General features: G+C 36.6%; 3 protein-coding genes across 3 annotated transcripts; 2 read left to right on the plus strand and 1 right to left on the minus strand.

The window, feature by feature from the left end:
- The first annotated feature begins 151 nt into the window (after positions 1 to 151).
- On the plus strand, positions 152 to 1,395 carry LOC146530727 (migration and invasion enhancer 1-like). The gene is made up of 3 exons (XM_085199400.1): positions 152 to 478; positions 607 to 704; positions 1,029 to 1,395. The coding sequence occupies exons 1-3, from the start codon at positions 426 to 428 to the stop codon at positions 1,190 to 1,192; spliced, it is 315 nt and encodes a 104-aa protein (XP_085055526.1). The 5' UTR covers positions 152 to 425; the 3' UTR covers positions 1,193 to 1,395.
- Positions 1,175 to 12,369, minus strand: LOC146530728 (molybdenum cofactor sulfurase-like). Its single transcript, XM_085199397.1, has 7 exons — positions 11,987 to 12,369; positions 10,875 to 11,694; positions 10,298 to 10,592; positions 9,518 to 10,142; positions 8,869 to 9,287; positions 7,708 to 8,284; positions 1,175 to 1,763 (listed from the first exon to the last, which is right to left on the minus strand). The coding sequence occupies exons 1-6, from the start codon at positions 12,057 to 12,059 to the stop codon at positions 8,078 to 8,080; spliced, it is 2,439 nt and encodes an 812-aa protein (XP_085055523.1). The 5' UTR covers positions 12,060 to 12,369; the 3' UTR covers positions 1,175 to 1,763; positions 7,708 to 8,077.
- A 4,887-nt stretch (positions 12,370 to 17,256) lies between these two features.
- On the plus strand, positions 17,257 to 18,893 carry LOC146530729 (lipase 1-like). Its single transcript, XM_085199375.1, has one exon. It carries the CDS (start codon positions 17,430 to 17,432, stop codon positions 18,645 to 18,647), a length of 1,218 nt encoding a protein of 405 aa, XP_085055501.1. The 5' UTR covers positions 17,257 to 17,429; the 3' UTR covers positions 18,648 to 18,893.
- The last annotated feature ends 543 nt before the right edge of the window (positions 18,894 to 19,436 follow it).

The raw sequence follows: 19,436 nt of genomic DNA on the forward strand, positions 1-19,436 counted from the left end.
CCTAACTGTTTCCACTTTACAGTTTAAATTCCATATTGTGCTGATATCTGATAGGTACGTCACTTTATACATGATTTGCAACCTACGCAAGCGCCCATCAATACAAGCGTGTAGACAGGTGTTTGACTTGGCTTGTGATACCTAGTTAATACGTTTGTCAAGGTTTGCCCACAAGCTCTACTGCACAGGGTGCGTTGAGCTTGTGGGCAAGCCTCGACAGCCGCTTAAACCAGATAAAACATGACAAGCTGTGATCAGCTGACTGACAAATGACAGCTGATTAAATTACATTAACAATAATATTCCTCAATTATCTGTGGTCACAATTATCTATATCTTGTATTGTTTATATAATTTCAGTTTGAACTTTACATATATATGGTTAAATAAAAAAAAATGTTATGTGAAAAACGGTTTTAATAAATATGAGTGAAGTTGAACAGAAAGCGCGAACTACTAAAATTGATATTGAGTTTTGGTTCGTTTCTGAATATAAATATAACACTTGAATATTTTATTTTTTAAACATAGTTATTAAGAACATAAAATTTTACAACATCGATACAAAATTTTTATTAGCATTAATATTCATTATTTATTTAACAGTAAAGTGTGTGATTATGGGGGGCATTGCCTTGCATTAGCCGAGAAAATAAAAGAAGCTAATCCTAACACAACAATTTTTTGCAAGAAAGGAAGACAAGGTAAAGTATTATTTTATAATTCAACCCATATAGTCTAATCACTATGTAATTTACATTTTATTGTTCCTTTTATACTGTATCTGACACAGCAGGATAGACAAAGAGAACCTGAAAATCTAGTGATACTGTTCCCCACTCTCCAACCAAATTCTGGACGCAATGCATGTTGAGTGGCCGCTAAGAGCAACAGGGGAAATTAAAATATTTATTATGTTAATTACCTTGAGTGAAAATTGAACCCACAATGTATCTTATTTACAGTCAACAGTCTTGCCCATCCATCACAACACTGACCTCTAACTTATTATAATGTATATATTTCAGGATCATTTGAAGTTGTGGTTAATGACAAACTTATTTATTCTAAACTTAAAACTATGGCTTTACCTAACTATGAAGAAGTAGTTGAAGTTGTCAGTGATGTTTCTAAAGGAGCAGAGCCGATCGAAATAAAAGGACAACAACCAATAAACTGTGCAATATCATAACATTTAATAAATCTCAACATTTAGAATAACATGACAATCAAATTTCATTACACTTTAAACAATAGTATAGTGCTTTAAGAAATAAAATACCTATAGTATTTTTAAAATTGAGCAATATATTAGATACTTTGTTTAGTTTAGAATATTTTTTGTAAATAAATATTTAGTAAATATATTTTAAAATATAACTTTTTAAAATCTAATTACATTTCATTTTAAATACTTTCATAAAGAATATTACTATATAGTATATTTTTTAGTACATATTTAAGTATTAACTATAACTGGATTTCAGGAACTATATATAAAAGATCAAAAGGATTTTTTCTAATTTTCGTGATTTTTACACATTTTCCATTTAAAACTCTAACCGGATTAATCACATTTAGTATTATACATTTTTGAAAATCCAATGTTTCAAATGTTTTTATTAAAAACTACTTTGTATTTGAAACATTGATTTCCAAAAATTTATAATATAAATAAATCCAGTTAAGAGTTTCTGCTTAAAGAGTTTTTAATGTTTAGCTTCACATTCTTCACTTTGGCACCTTCACATGGACCCCACAACCTTTGTGTTTACTAACACGCTCAACACTCGCACGCGCAACATCTGCTCCGCGGAAAATATTCCTAAAAAATAGGAAATTCGGAGCCTAGCGCCTCAAATTTTGGCAGGAAGGCAGCTCAGTGAGTGACTCGACAGGACGTAGTGTTTGTGACGCGAAATCAGTGAGGGTTCCGGAGTTATACCGGGATTTTGCGGGAAGACCTCAGGAGAAACAAGCTGTTCACTGTAGCGAGTGCGTGCTCCGGGTCACGTTTTCGCCGATTGAACGTACGTGCCTGCCGAGGAGCACGTACTACAGCGAATTCGTACGTGAAATCGTACGTGATACTGTACGGAATATACGTGCTCGCAGACCAACGCCGTCACTTCACCGCATTAGACAGTGTCTCCGACCACGCGAGCGCACACACTGCCAGAGAGCCAAAGTTAACAAAGGCGCTACCACCCATCGCGGCGTACTCAATCTTCCTGGGACAACCAACAACACAGACATCGCAGAACATCAGCGAAAGGTGAGTCCCTACCGACAATAAAAAAAAAAATAAATAAAAAAAAAAAAAAAAAATCATTAGAAATAGTAATAGCAATAATATATATATACATATAAACACAAGATATTTAAAACCATATAGACAAGATACATAGGAATAAATATTGTATAAATATTAAGAATAAACATTGTAATAGATATTTAAGAACAAACACTATATAGACAAGTACAACAAAATACAACACAATGTCTACCAAATCGCAAGCAGATTCTGTAAAGTCAGGCTCACGCAGAACCGCCGACTCAGCTGCGACAAAATCCACGTCGCTGAGGCAGAAGGTACTCACCAAAACGGCAAACTCAGCGCCAAGGACCACACCGCCTCCACAAATGGAACTTCCACAGCAAGCGCCACCCAACACGGCTGAAATTAGCATCACTATTCCCGAAGTGGAGCCGTGCATGTCCGACTCGGACGGGCCCGCGTCACCGACGGGTTCCGTGGCCTCGAGCACAGGAAGGAGGATCAGCCTCCTTTACACCACCTCCAAAAGAGGCACGGGGGTAGAGATGGACTTGGTGACGGGGGTGGCCAACACGCTGCTACAGAACGGGAAGGCCGCGCTGGAGTCGGTGATAAACATGAAGAGGGAAGTCAAGACAACCGCCATTGAAAGCCTCCAGGGATTGTACGAAACGGTGCTCTCGCTCTCCGACTCCAGGAACAGGCACAAATGCAACCTGGAGAAGGAACGCGCCAGACACGCGCAAGAAATAGTGCATGTCGAGCGAGCGCACACCAAAGCAATAGAAAAAATTAGCCAGCAGATGGTGTCGGAATTGAGTAGTGCCAGGAAGGAAATATCTGAAAACCTGAAGGAGGCCCAATCAATAAGAAGCTGGCTGGGCTACGAGACCGAGCAACCCTTCAGAGAGATAGCGGAGATAAAAGAAGCACACTCATCCCTGTCGAAAGTCATCTGGGAGCTTGCCGTGACAAAAACAAACACAGAGGCGACTCCTTCCACCCAGTGGGAGGAACTGCAACAAGCCACAAAAAGAATAGAAAGCCACCTGACATCTCTGGCTAACCGGTTTGAAATGTTTCGGCGGGACGTGGACAACCTGGCGTCCCGTGTGTCCGAAAACTTGCACAGGCCATCGGAGACACAAGCCCCCAAAAACGACAAAGACACCGAGGAAAGAGCGAGGCTGACGGAGTCCCTGCAGGCAATAGAAACGACACTCACACAAATAAAAGAAAAAATCAACATGCCACAACCCCCCCCTCCCATACCCAAAGATATAACCCCAGAGATATGCGGGATAAAAGAAAAGTTAGAAATAATGTCCTCTGAGGTACGAACCATTCGAGATACGCGGCGCCGTGACAGCAGTCCTCCGAGGCCGTCGATAGACACCGAGCTGGCGGTCCAGGAGGTAAAACAGACCCTGGCCACCATCAAGAAGGGGGTAACGGATCTCGCGAACTGCGAGAAACAACCAGTGGCGGGACCGAAGACCTTCGCACAGGCCGCTGCCAAGCCAAAGGCTCCCCACCCGAACCACACACTTATCATCGCGTCAAAATTGCCAACAGAGACGAGTGACAATGTCATAACGAGGATAAGAGACGCACTCGATCTCAGAGCTACTGGTGCAAAAGTGGATAGGGTCCGAAAGGCCAGGGATCAGAAGGTCGTTATACGGTGCCCTACCAAAGAGGACAAAAACATTGTAAAAAGCCAAATTGAAAAGTCACAAAACCTCACAATAAAAGAGCCCACCAATCAAGACCCGTTAGTGTGCGTAAGGGGAGTCCTCAGCTGCCTTACAAACGAGGAACTTGTGGAATACACCACATCTCAAAACAAACATCTACTCCAAAACATCCAAGAGGCAGATATGAGGATACGGGTTCGCTACAGGAAGCGCGCCCGGAACCCCCATGAATGCCATCCCGTACTTCAGGTTTCCCCGGTGATATATAAGCGATTCACCGAGGCCGAGAAGATCTACATAGGCTTTGGCAGGTGCACGGTGGAGGATCAATCCCCACTAGTGCAATGTGCTAAATGTCTTGGCTTCGGGCACACCCGGACTCTCTGCAAAGCCGGAACGGAATTATGCAGTTACTGCGGAGAGGACCACGCGGGGAAGGTCTGCCAAAAACGGCAAAATCTAGAAACTCCCCGGTGTGCAAATTGCGCAAAATCAAAAAGGGAAATCGCGGACCAGGCACATACAGCCTATAGCTTAGAGTGCCCGGAAAGACAAAAATGGGATGGTATAGCACGTTCCAGGGTTCAGTATTGCTAAGGGCCCCCCAAACACTTCACCACGTGTCGCCTGCGAGGTGCGCAGAGTAACCGGGAGCGAACTAAGGTTCGTTCAAGCGAACCTACAACGCTCCAAACTGGCGACGGCGGAAATATACAAGGTGGCGGTAGAGGAAGGTATCTCAATCGCACTTGTCCAAGAGCCGTATGTAGGAAGGACAGGTGAGATGAAATCTCAACCAGGCACAACCACCATCCAGTGCACTCTAAACCGCCAGAAACCGGTTAAGGCGGCCATAATAATTTTCGGAAACACCCTGGAGGTGATCCATGACCCCCAGATCGTGACTGAAAACGTGGCTGCCGTCCATCTCAAAGCTGGACCGCTGTCGTTGGGAGTGCTCTCCGTGTACTTAGAAGGCGACCAGAACTTATCCCCATATCTATCGCAAATCAAAAAGGCTACCACCAAAATTCACACCAACCATCGGATAGTTGCGGGCGAGCACAACCCACCAACACTGGCCACAACCAACGTGATGGCAATGCTAAATGAGAAGGCAGCGGACGGACAACCCGGAATAAGGGTCAGGAGCGTAGCCTTGTTCATGGCCGAGGGATCAGAAAGGGTGGGAATAGCTTTCAGTCGCTCGGAACCGCCGGATAGAGTCCAAATTTCACCAGGACTAGCAGCCCTACTCAAAGGAAGCACGAGTAAAACATCGGTGAGGTCAGCAAAAATAGACTCACTGACATGGCAAAGGCTGGCTGAACCCCCCTGCCGAATACTGCGGTCACAGAACAAAGTGATCGCATTGCTCGAGTGTGGGGAGAAATCTCCCTTTGCCCAACTTGACTCGATCCTCCGAAGAGTTCGGGAATGCACGCCGCAAGGAGCCCCTAAGACCATAAGCGTAGACGCAATGAGGGTAGAACCTTATAGAGGCAGCATAGCAAACTACTACGAATGCCTCAAGGTCGCCCACAAACACCAGCTAGTCGTCTACGAAGACAGGGGGGAATGCCTTGACTTCCTAAAGGCAAAGAAACATCTACCTTCCCCCTCAACAGAGGCTCCAACCGAAACGCCGAAGCAGAGCGGATCCGAGAGGCTGCAAGAGAAGCTGTACCCCGAGCCATCCACAAGCAAGACCAACACACCCACCCCCAAACATAACATCTCGAGGACTTTGGCGAGGGCCATTCTGGGAGTCGTCGCTCCAAGGGAAAAAGAAACCCCAAAATGCTCTGCCTCTAAGGCTGCGCGCCAAACCAGCACCGAAGAAAGAGAGGACATTCCGGGAGTCGAAGAAACTCCAAAATGTTCTGCCTCTAAGGCTGCGCGCCAAACTAGCACGCAAGAGAGAGAGGTCAAAGCCTTTTTCGATACTCGAAATCAACGGGAACAAAAAGGACACCGCGAAGGCGTACTAGAGCACAGCAGAGGCAACATAACACTACCTGACCTAAAAATAGCCAGAAGCCCAAAGGAACATGCTATAAATGCGTTCATCGAGTTCTTAGCCACATTAAAGGCAACCCGCGAGGTAAACACCAATATCTGTAAAAAGATCCTTCAGACTTTCCAGAGAGGGAACTTCAAACTCCTGGAAGTAGAACTCGATGAAGCCAAAGCCGCCATCTATGACAACGTCAGCTCCCGTGTCATTCACGGAAGCATGACGGGACAGTACATGGCGGCCTATAGCAGCACCAAGGGCTTTATAGGCCTGGTCGAAAGTGAAAGAGTAGACGATCCCCCCAAATTCCTTACATCAGAGAGCGACCAAGTGGTAGTAGTGGCCGAATGCACGAGGGTGATGCTGGACGATAGGATACTCGGAATGGCAAACGCCATTTCAAGCGATCCTGAGCCGGGCGCAGCCTTCGTGAATTGGGAGCTACCAAAACTTTCCTGGGTAAATGGGGTTCCGGGGTGTGGTAAGACAACTCACATTATCAAGCACTTCGATGAGGACACGGAAGTAGTAGCGACAACCACAGTAGAGGCCGCGAAAGATCTAAGAGAGAAGCTGGCGCACCGCCTTGGCACGAAAGCGACAAAGAGAGTGCGAACAATGGCCTCGATCTTAGTCAACGGTTTTCATGAGGGAATAGCTATAAACCGGCTAACGGTGGACGAAGCCCTCATGAACCACTTCGGGGCCATTGTTATGGCGGCCAGACTGTCAGGAGCGAACGAGGTCACACTCATCGGAGATATCAATCAGCTGCCTTACATCGACAGACAAAATCTATTCGAATTAAGGTATTGTAGGCCTAGCTTGACAACCAACATCACATGCGAGTTGCCTTGCACACATCGGAGCCCAATGGACGTCGCCTATGCCCTCGCCGGAGTATATAACAGCATTTACTCCGCAAGCCCCATTGTCCACTCCCTAAAGGTTCTCGGATATACCGACGCGCGAATACCACACTGTAACGACGGCACCCTATATCTGGTCCACACGCAGGAGGAGAAGAGGCAGCTGAAAGACCAGGGATATGGAGCTGGAGCAGGTTCGCGAGTCATGACTATCCATGAGGCTCAGGGGCAGACCTTCGCAGACGTCGTCATCGTCCGAACCGGACGCGCACGGATCCGAGTACATGAGAGCGTCTCTCACGCAGTCGTCGCAGTGACGAGACACACCAACACCTGTGTCTATTACTCTGACGATGGCGGTGACGCAATAGGCAACTTCATCAGCCGAGCGGTGGGCGCTTCATTTACGGAGGTGGTGGAGGCGAACCTAAAAGGGGCAATGTCACAAAGAGACGATAGGGTGATAGAGGCACTGATCCAAAAACTTAAGGAAGGCGTTCTGCATAAGCCAGGCCAAATCTAAAATTCCACACCTATATACATAATAATTATACAAAAGACTCTAATAATTATAATTTTTATTCTAATAATTTCTCTAATAATTATAATATATTTTTAAAATTAAAAAAAAAAAAAAAAAAAAAAAAAAAAAAAAAAAAAAAAAAATTGTCGGTAGGGGTCTCATCCAACCCCTCTAGTATAAGCTCTAGATATAAGTACAGTTTAAATTGTCCCAAAATTAAGTACGCCACATTAAAAGAACTTTCTTAAAATAAAAAAAGGCACGGGCAACTATGAGCCCGTGGATGTAGTTTTTTAAAATAAAAAAAAAAAAAAAAAAAAAACCTTTGTGTTTAAATTCAGATGCAGTTTTACTGCATCACAATGGCATATTGTAGATAAATAATATATATATATTTCTTATTTATATTTGATTAAAATATTATTTACATACACTACATATGTAAATGTGTTATTATTTTGTAAATTTGCTACCATTGCAGTGTTAATAGCACCATGAAAAAAAAAGTAATACTGCAAATGTACTGCAAAGAAGCAATCATAAGTAACTTATTTTTAAGTAGGTCAATGATATACCTATATAAAAAAACTAAGAAAAATCATACCAAACATTTAAAGAAAATTCACAACAAAAATAATAGTTATCTGTGCAACAAACCAACAAATATTGCAAACTTTTGATAATTTGTTAACATTAATTTTTCAAAGAAGGAATGATCTCAGAGTTTATTTTTAAAATACGATCTTTGCAACCATTCACAGGACCAACATAACTTAAATATATACCAAAACGCAGTTTTCCGCCAAATTCGCTAGAAATTGTTCTAAGGGGCTCAACAGTCTTTTCTCCTGTCTTTTGGTCTATGCATATCATTTGACATCTTGAACACTGTCCTTCAACCTGAAAGTAAAATCACAAATAACGATATTTACAATAGAATTTAAATGTGCTAACAATGTGGGAAATAAAAATAATTATAAAGAATATTTTGCTTGATATATTTATCGAGTAAAACAGCCGTTTATGCACTCGCCGAGTACTGGTGGTGAACTGAATCATTACCAGATTGAAATTACTTGGATATCAGAAATCTTTCAGTATCAAGCTACTGTCCCTTTTTACTGTTTAACCCTAACATCTGTCTTACTTTTCAGTTTCCGTCGACATTGTTACCTATTTTGCTGCGGTAGATGGCGACCTTTTGAGGTCCAGCACAATTTATATTCGTCGTATATGTATCATTCGAATAACAGCACAGCGTAATTAAATTTTATTATTATTAACTAAGTCTATTTTAAGACACTCCAATCTAAACTTTCCATCCAATTTGCGATACATAGTGTGTTGTGTGGTGGAACTCAACACCGTGCTTCAATGAAATAATTAAATATTTCATTTCCTTGAGTGTGAATCAAACCCACAAAGTCACATTTACATGTCACGACGGCTTCTACTATGAAATAATAAATAAATAAAAATAATACCTTAAATTCTTGTGTACCAATAACAACTCTTTCCCACTGTCTTTCTACAAGCTCCTCAGCCGATTCAATAACGAGGTTGCCCCTAAATCTATCAACCATAGAATTAATATCGTCCAGAAATGATTCATCTTTTATTTTGTTTTTCAACCACCTAACTGTTGCTTTATTGATTAATAGATATTGTGCTTGATTACTTAGTGACAGCATTGTCTGTTCTGCACCTTTCACAGTTCTATCTGACGATTGTCTTATTAGTCTTAAATAGGATATTTCCAAGCAACTGGATATCCAATCTGCTATTTCGTCGCCACAATCATATCCTTTAACTATATCTGTGCACACTTTGCTTTGACAAACTTGTGTTTCTTTGTAGTTTGCTTGTATTGTTGGATTTAAAGGGACGGAGATGGAAGTTTTACCTGAAATATAGATTTTAATAAAATTTTATAATGAATATTGATAAACTTTATAAAAATGTGGATTATTTATGACAAATAAAAGAATAATAATATGGTAATTAAATTATACTGAGAAATATTGTTCTATATTACATAGACATTTGAATATTTTTAATAAAACCAGTAAATATATAATTGGAGATATGTAGTGATGATTTATTTCACATGCAAAAATAATAATTACGGTTTACCTTTAAAATGCAATGTAAGACATTGCTTCTCAAAATCAATATATGGCTGTATTTTACACATGAAAGTACTTTGCTTTTGTGTGAGACAAACTCCATTATCTTTTATTATCATCCATTCTCTGTCATACTCAAACCCCTTTGAACCTATCATCCATCCAGACTTAATTTTGAAAGCACCACACGATTTAATAGGAAAAATTGCCATTTCAGTTAAAATAATTTTTGATTGTATATTATGTATATCAGGAACTGTAGGATTAAAGAATCTATCATTTATAAGATTTGATATTTTTTCTATCAATGCGACTCCATTGGTTTTTTGTTCTTTATTATAATGTATCATTTGACGAATTGGTTGTTTATAGTGCTGTCTAACAAAGCATTTGGTTATCATTAAAACAAGTTTATCAACATCATTAAAAGTATTGTAATACCCAAATGATACTCTAATGGCTCCAGTAGGTTTCCCATTTATCAAGTCAACTTCATCCCCACATTTGTGGCCAGCTTTATACATACTCTTCATTTCACTATTAGTCACTTTTAAATGTCTTTGACATGTTCCTGAATTGCAAAAGCAACCAGTCCTTATACTTATGTTAAACAATTCAGCCATATGTTGAAACTGTAAAACATGTAAAATAAATATTAGTATTTCTTTAACTTCATGCTTTATCCTACATATAGCAAGGTAGGCTAAGGGTCATCGGCATGTGTAGAGACATTTTATGTTCTACATGTAGGCTAAAAATTAATAAACTTTAATTATTTACAATTTACCTCAGCATATCCAATATAAGATCCATTTTCTCTTATTAAATTAAAGGCAAGAACCCCTCCTTGTATATTTATGTCACTAAAATCTGAATCCAAATACAGCACAATTGCTTTTCTTCCATTTTCATGTTGAAGATTACTTAATTGTTTATACAAATCTTGTGCTAAATGAAATGTGTGGCAAGAGATTGTCTCCATAATATCATTATTAACTATTTTAGGAAGTAGACTGTTAAAAGTATCAAAACAATGTTTTAAGGCAATAATTGATAAAAATGGCAGAGTACCATCTTCAAATCTGGAAAAAAAATATGATAAACTTTTATAAACATTATAGAGTAAAAAAAATGTTTTTAATATTAAATTGAGAATTAATTTATTAAAAGTATTTTCTTTACTTGACTTTTGAAAATGCTAATGTTTATTATTTTATATATGAATAGACAATATGACTTTACTACTATTTAAATTAAATATTTTTAACACAACCATTAAGCTTACATTAATGCTGTTCCAAAGAGTCACAATCATTGGACATGATTGTAAAAAATAATAAAAAACAATAGAAAAATTATAATACCTTTCATGCAGTATATCTCTTTTTACATGAAAACTGTCATTACTTAGAACTATATCAACAGTTCCACCTCCAAAATATGTTTTTTGGCTTAAAACATTTGCACTGTTATTTTTTATTAACAGAGCTCCCAAGCCAGTTGGAAAACCAAATATTTTATAAAATGACATACACACAAAATCAGGCTGTGTTCTAGATAAATCTAAAGCACTTGTAGCAACAAAAGATGCTGCATCTAATAAAACATACCAATTGCAATTAACAGCACATACTTTTTGCTTTAAAAAGTTATTCAAGCAACCTTTTTTAATTTCTTCTATACAATTTATGGGATACTTGTAACCATTAAAATTACTTTGTGCTGGATAAGCAAGTAATGTATTATTATTGCAATTATTATTTCTATTTTCACAGGTTTTAGGTTTATTTGGATGTTTTAGTGATGATAAAAACTCTTTATGAGAAATACTAATGACATCTGCATTCTTTTCTTTAGCTAATTCTCTTAAACCTATAACTGATGTATGGCTATCAATAAGATATAGGAAGGAACCTCTATCTTCTTCATCACTATTATGAAATTGAAATGATTCTAGTACTAGCTTTAATGATTGTGTGGTGCCAGATGTAAATATCAAACTATAATTTGATGTATTTGTATTGAAATGGCTAAGAACAATATTTCTAACTTGCTCTATGCAATCTCTTGTCTCTTTATCAGTATGAGGATTTAAATATACATTATTTAAGAGATCTTCATTGATTTTATGTAACAAGATCTGTGGATATAGGACGGCTCCAGCATTGTCTAAGTAACATTTTTCTGAAAAAATCAATTGGTATTCATTAATATTTTCAAAACGAGACTATCAAAGTATATTCAACATATGGTAAGTGGAAAAATGTTAAATTATACTTTTAAATATAGAAAGTCAACATTGGAATTATTTGTTTTAACATGTGGCATTATTTTAATAATTTAGCCTTGTCTTTAATTAAATAATATTTTTTATAAAATATTTACTGGAAAGTTTTGGTTTAATAGTTACGAAATATAAAACATGAATTCATCCATATTTAACTAAAGTAACATATAATTTACTATAAATATTTACCTCCTAGCCTAGTAAATTCATTTCTTATTTTTTGCATTCCACAAGTATCGATTACGTTGCTTAGGGCCGACATATTTTCTTTTTACAATCGAAGTATGATATAAACAGCTGCCTTCTTTCCTATAGTTCATAATGTAACTGATGAAATGGTAACGACTGTTGCTTATAATCAACCTTGAGCATAATTTCGTAGTAAACAGATAATAACGGGAAGCTTCATTATATACATAAAAATAGTAACGTCACATTTAAGTAGTTACATCGTTTTGTTCACAGAACACATTTACTCATGGTTTTGTTTACTTGCTGACTGCTGTTATAGTTTAAATTCGCATGTTGTGAACAACGGTGACGTTATCAGTTATCAGCACATTGACAATTCGCAAGTGCCAAGTACATTTAAAAAGTGACATTGACAGTTCTCTTTTATAAGATTTTCTCTAAACTTGTGGCAACGGCGTATTGTATTGTGCCTACAAAAATCTTAAAACAAATAAACATTATATATCAGTTACTTTACCTGTAATGTTTAAATTTCAAATTATAATATAAAATATTATTATAGATACTATAAAATATTAACCTTTTGCACTATACTTAATTATCGAATTGACTGGATGACTAAAACTGTAATTTAATTATTTTTGTGTTTTGTTTTCTTAAATAGTTATATTATTGTTAGGAATACGTAATTGAAGACATGTCATTATTGAATAGGCCACATCATCACATGTTATACTAAAGTAAAGAAATAAAACAATAAATTGAGTACAAGGTAGTTACATCTTAAATATTTTTGGACCGTATCTTCCGCGTGCAGCAGAAAATGTAAACAAACGACCTAGTATTAGGACATTCCCCTCTTGCTCTTTCTAATTTCGAGACTACGTGTTTTACCAGAGTAAGGAAATGAAAGTAATATAAATAATAAATTATATTATTTACACTCCTTTTCCCGAATTGCAGCCCATATCCCTTGCGTTTATTGTTGGGCGCTTTCTCACAATCGAAAATTTGAAATAGAAAAAAACTACTTAATATTTTTGTGTATTTTAAAATGCCTTAGTACCTGAACTGTAATTAAAATAACGTTCCTTTATAAAATTATAAAAAAGTTAAATATTTTAAGCCGCTATGTGATAATATATAACATTATGCTCCATTCAATATCAGTGATGCTGCACAGACGTAGGTACCTTGTACCACCTTTGACGGCATCGCCTTAGTAAATTGCGTTACTTCAATTTAATTATTGCTTTTATGGAGGGCTTTTAGTAGCTTTTAGTATCAAGTGAACGTGATCGACTCTTATAAGTGAATTGACGTTCACGACAGAGGACATTCGCTCTACTATTTTACTCTACTCGTAGGTAAATGTTTGTCCTAACAACTTTATTTTGCTTGCAGTTAGCTATTAACCTGTTTATATGAGGTGCAGCGAAGTTTTGAAAGCTGGAAAAGCTAGATATTTCACCAGCAAAACTTTACTTGTGTACCTACATGAATAGTAATGTTTTAATAATAGTAGTATTAAATTAACTTTTCTTTTCTTAAATAATGAAATAGCTATAATGAATGGAAAAAATATATTGAATGGGAAAAATATAAATTTATTAAGCATTTTATACTTACCGCCCTTGAGTCGAGGCCGTTGTGGCGCAATTGGACAACGTCTTACTATTAATACGACAGGTGATTGATTATATTTAAATTATTATCGTTTCGACGGCGTTGAGTTTTGCCATTCAACATATAATGTCTTGAAAATTGGGAGGAAAGTTCCAGTAGGGTCGAGTGTCTTAACACTAACTTTCTTTACCTGTTTATTGGGAAAAAAGCTTAAAGCTGTTTTTTTTTGTTTTATACTCACTAATAATAACTTATATGTGCAAAATTATATTTTATAATAAGGCAGGCACTATTTATTGCCTTGGATGCCGTTTCATTTGACACACACACGCACCGGCTTACTGATTCGCGCACTATGACTTATGATTTGTGAAAGGTTTACTAAAATAGTAAAAGTAAAAGAAGTAATTCTTATAATAAATATAAATCTAACAAGATATGTTGTCAAAATAATGTATCTATTGTTTTAGCGAGTACAATACGTGATTGTTTTATGTTGTTTGATTTGACCTGGCTCCTATAATAATAATTACTACAAATAAAATATTTATTTACAGATGGATTAATAGAATTCTATTTACATGAATGAGAATTTTATCAGTTCTTTAGCAATTAGAACACAGACTCAGAGAGAACAACAGAACAAACACAGTATTAGAAAAAGATTATTTTTTTAAATTTACATAGGTAAATAGGCAAATGTGAGTTTCGTCCTGTCTGTTTTCTGTGTTTGAGATTTTTATATTTTGTTATTAATTATAAATGAACTTAGGTTAATCAGATGAACGCTTATTACATGTTCTCTACGTTAATTATTATGATTATAATTATTAGAGTTAACTACTATAATCATAAATAAGTCAATAAGAGTTAAATTTTCCAAACATTTTCTTATATATTCCAAATGAAATTAATTACTTAATGTATATAGGGTTACCATGAACTTTTATTTTTTAGCTTCACGCAGTATCCCGCATGTAGATGTATCCCGCTGATACGAAAATGGAGCCTAGCGCTAAGACACTGACAACGAAGAATTCTTTTATTGGCGTAACTGAACGCCGCGGTTTGCCTCAATACTAGAGCGAATAATTAAAAATATTAAATGTTAAACTTCTTCGAGTGGGAATCCAACCCACAACCTTTCGCGTTCACAAATACGCGCTTGTGCCTTTGCGCCGCGTCGGGCCTCACGAGCCATTAACCTTAACTTCTTAATTACAATAATAAATTAAACTATGAAGGTTATTTGTTTTACTATTAAAATATGTTGTTTTATGTTTTTGTCTGTATCCGCTTATTTTTTATTTAAAATTGATCTTAAGTTATATCAAGTTAATTAAGTAATTTACGTAATTTAAGTTTAGTTAATTGAAATATTTTAAAAATACGTTCAAAATTTTAAAATTGCTTGGACATATCAAGCTGAAATTAATATAAAAAATTATGTATATATATATATAATGTCAACAACGCAAGACCTATTGGGCACTTCCCGAAGACCAGAACAAATACAGAATTACACAGTACAAATGAAGAACTCCTTAAGGAGAAACAATCTCCAGAACATTATGTACTGTCTCACGGCTGAGTGAACTCAGCTCAAATCTTTTTCGCCATAGGATGTTTGGGAAGTTGGAATCTTTATACTCCCCTTTCAGCCGCGCCGAGTATCAGCATATTGGGCCTTAATGTTTCGAGTGACTGCCAGTATCGCGATCATCTGGGAAGCAAGGCCAAGTTGGCCTCGAAGAAACTGGGGGTCATCAATAGAGCGAGACAGTACTTCACGCCAAAACACCGATTGGCTCTATATAGGGCCCATGTTCGGCCACACATGGAGTACTGTTCTCATCTCTGGGCTGGTGCACCCCAGTATCAGCTTGACCCATTTGATCGCATACAACGTAGAGCTGTCCGAATCATTAAGGACCCAGTAAGCTGTGAAAGGCTTGACACTTTGGCTCTGCGTAGAGACGTCTCCTCGCTGTGCGTTCTCTATCGCATTTATCATGGTGAGTGTTCTGAAGAACTGTTTGACCTGTTACCTGCCGCCGAATTTTCTAACCGCACAGCACGTCACAAACTTAAATATCATCCACATCATCTGGATGCGTGGCACTCCACTACTGTGCGGTTTCGTAGGAATTTCCTTCCACGTGCCACCGAACTGTGGAATAGCCTACCCGCGGCAGTGTTTCCAGGTCGGTACGATATGGGTACCTTCAAAAAGCGCGTCTATCTCCACCTCAAAGGCCGGCAACGCACCTGTAGCTCCTCTGGTGCTGCACGGGGTCGTGGGCGGCGGTGATCATCATCAGGTGACCCGAACGCTCGTTTGCCTTGTCCTTTTTCCATAAAAAAAAAAAAAAATCTTTTAGGCTCTTAGGGAATCTCTTCCTATTAAAAACTGTATCCTATCCTAAATCCTTGACCATTTTCATTCTTATGCTAGATTGTTCTGGCTCATGTTACTTAGATTAATCTCAAGAAATACTAATTCGTAGGTATATCGTACAGATATAAAGTCTCATAATTTAGTTTATTTTTGAACTGAGGAAATACGACCACATAAAATAGTAGGTACTGTAATTAGTTAAAATGTCTAACCATAAAAGACCGATGGAAGTAATATTCTCTTATCCTCCTTTACACTATCCTTTACTTCTTTCTTTCTTGGCGCCGAACCTACTCTTCACTCCCAGCACCTCCGATCCTGTATATTTAAAAAGTATTATCTATCTCTTAGTCCGAACATATTGTTTGTGTTATATATACGGATATTAGGTATATAATCTTTCTATATATTTATTTATATAAGTGTATATATTCATGCATGCATTTTATTTGCATATCTGATATATTACACAGTATTTTACATTATAAATATCTTTTTGCCTTAGCTTAGGTTATGAACTTATCAAAATGAACTTGACATTTCCGATGCATCGATATACCTACCCAAATATGCAAATAACTTCCGAGTTTATTCAATAGTCGTCCTAAATCCAATATTTAGTTTTTTCAACCGGTTTGTATTTGTCATACAAATTATCTATCTAATTTGAAAACTGTTTCATATTACACATAGATAAACAAAGAAAAGTTGTATCCAATTAAACATAGGCTTGCCTGATCTTGTTTTACATATTCGTCATGTATCGTGGGAGCACTTGATGGTTGCGTGATAGATGTGGGTTCAATCCTCTCCAAGCATAATAAAATATTATATCCTTCTTTTTTTAATTTGTCGCTCTTGTAGGACAAAGCGGAGCGTTGACTTTGGTCACTTAACATACAATGTTTCGAATTCTGGCGGAACTTCAAATACAAAGAATTTTGACACAAAATTGTCCATAGCTATTCTGCTAAGCGGGATATAGCCTGGAGGTAGAAGTGGTGTGAACTCCCCGAACGATTTTTTTGAGTACGTCCTATTGGTGCCATATGTAGCTTGGTTCCTTTAATATAGGTAATTATATAAACATATTCTTTATATTTTACCGAAAAGCAATAATAATATCACTATATACATACTTCCTGTTTTGTATATTTTTTTCCTTAATAAAACTATATTAAAGTATATAGATGCGCACATATTATACGAGAATTACGTTATTAACGTCGATTTTACTATTTAACTTGCTGCTTACATAATAATTAAGGTTATTCGTTTCATTGTCAAGTTTCACGACTGCCTATTAACCAGTTTTCAAGTTTATGCCTTTTAAAAAATAACCTTAAGGCTTAGTAATTCGAGATCATAAGTTTTAGTTTCGCGGTTCCGGTAACATGTGATTTCCGATCGTACGCGATGGATATATTTTGTTTTGTATTTTTGGTATATTGGACATTCTGTTTAAATATTAGAAGTTCTAGTGGCATAATTAAGTTAGACAAGATATTTAAAAACTTTGATTTTAATTCAGACGCTTTTTTGGATTCTGTGCAGCTGTTACAGAAATACAACTACCCTTCTGAGACCCACACCGTAATCACCGACGACGGGTATAAATTGGACGTATACCGCATACAAGGAAAGGGGGCACCTGTGTTACTAGTTCATGGTATAGCAGACACTTCGGACAGCTGGCTGGTGCTAGGACCGAAATATTCTTTGGCTTACCAATTGGCAGACGCTGGCTATGACGTCTGGCTTTTCAATGCGAGAGGAAATAGATATAGCAAAAAACACACCAATAATCTACCTTCAAAGGTATATTGGAATTTTAGTTACGAAGAAATAGGATTAGAAGATTTGCCTGCTACTATAGATTATATACTATCCATCAGAAATCTCTCAAAACTAACATATATTGGATTTTCACAAGGTACCACAGCGATGTTCGTGATGTGCAGTATGCGCCCCGAGTATAATAGTAAAATTGAGCATGCCATATTGCTAGCTCCAGTAGCTGGGTTACGATATTTAAAATATCCGTTTATACGTTTTTGGTCGGAAAATTTAGACCGCGTAATGTCATGGGCTGAGACTAATCAATTGTATGAAGTTTTTCCATTTAATGAAAGTTTTAACAAATTTCACAATACAGTTTGTGATGTGACGTCTCCGTTCAGGATTATTTGTGAATTGGAATATTATAAAGATTTTGGATTGATACCCCTAACTAATCTGGTACCAGAGAAATTACCAATATTAACAGCTCATTTGCCAGGCGGCACATCTGCTAAAGTATTCTTTCATTTCGTTCAAGGATATTCAACACAAAAATTTCAACGGTTCGATTATGGAAAAAGAAAAAATCTAGAACTGTACTCATCTTCTTCGCCCCCTGAATATGATGTTTCAAAAGTTGAGGTGCCGATGACTTTATTTACAAGTGAAGTGGATTGGTTTAGTAATAACAAAGATGTTCAAATATTATTAAGTGAACTTAAAACAGTGCAAAATTTGGTATATTTCAATGAATCTCTTAAATTTTCACACCTTGAATTTGTTTATGGGTCCAGAGTGAATTCTTTAATTAATAAGCCAGTGTTAAGTATTTTAAACAGTTTACCAAAGATATAACATTTTCTTTTTTAAATACAGTGTATAAATCTAAGTCGGAATTTTATCAAATTTTATCTGGAGTGCAATGATCTTTACTATCCATAGAAGAAAAACAAAGACTAAATAAATTATTTAAACAAAAAAAATAATATTGTTTATTCTTTACAACACCATAATTTGTGGTTTTACCTTGATGGAGTAATTTTAAATTTGTATGGGCTCTAAGATGAATGGACATACTTTGTATATTGATGTCATTGACATTTTGTGGTGCACTATTTTGGTAATTCACTAAAAATGGATAGAAATTACGTGATAATTGAAACCTTGTCATATTTTAAAAGGTGGTATTTTTTTTTTATGAATGGACTTATTGTTTATTATTATTTATTTTGATTAAATATTATTTATAATATGATGAATAAACAATTTATTATAATTTATACATTAAATACATAAATCTACGGTTTTGGCTATAGTATAGTATAGTCCACCTTCGTCTATACTCATACGGAAGGCTGCGTCGAAAGTAACTCACTGTATGTAGATTTATATATTAGATAAAGCACTGACTTGATGCCATCATGGGATAGCCGGTGATACTTCTCTCACTTGTTTTTATGTCACCAGCATTTAGCTAGCTTACGTACGTTTAAATGCCATATATATTTTAAATATATATTAAGAAATTGTTTAAAAAAATATTGTTTATAGATAACTAAACTTGATATTTAAAGAACATTAATGTGCATATCTTCGTATATTTTATTGACACATTACGTCAGTAGAATATTATGTGCATTCGTC

Source organism: Heliconius melpomene, chromosome 16, assembly GCF_056956725.1.
Source record: "Heliconius melpomene rosina isolate 202511_hmr_F chromosome 16, ASM5695672v1, whole genome shotgun sequence".
Taxonomy (NCBI): domain Eukaryota; kingdom Metazoa; phylum Arthropoda; class Insecta; order Lepidoptera; family Nymphalidae; genus Heliconius; species Heliconius melpomene.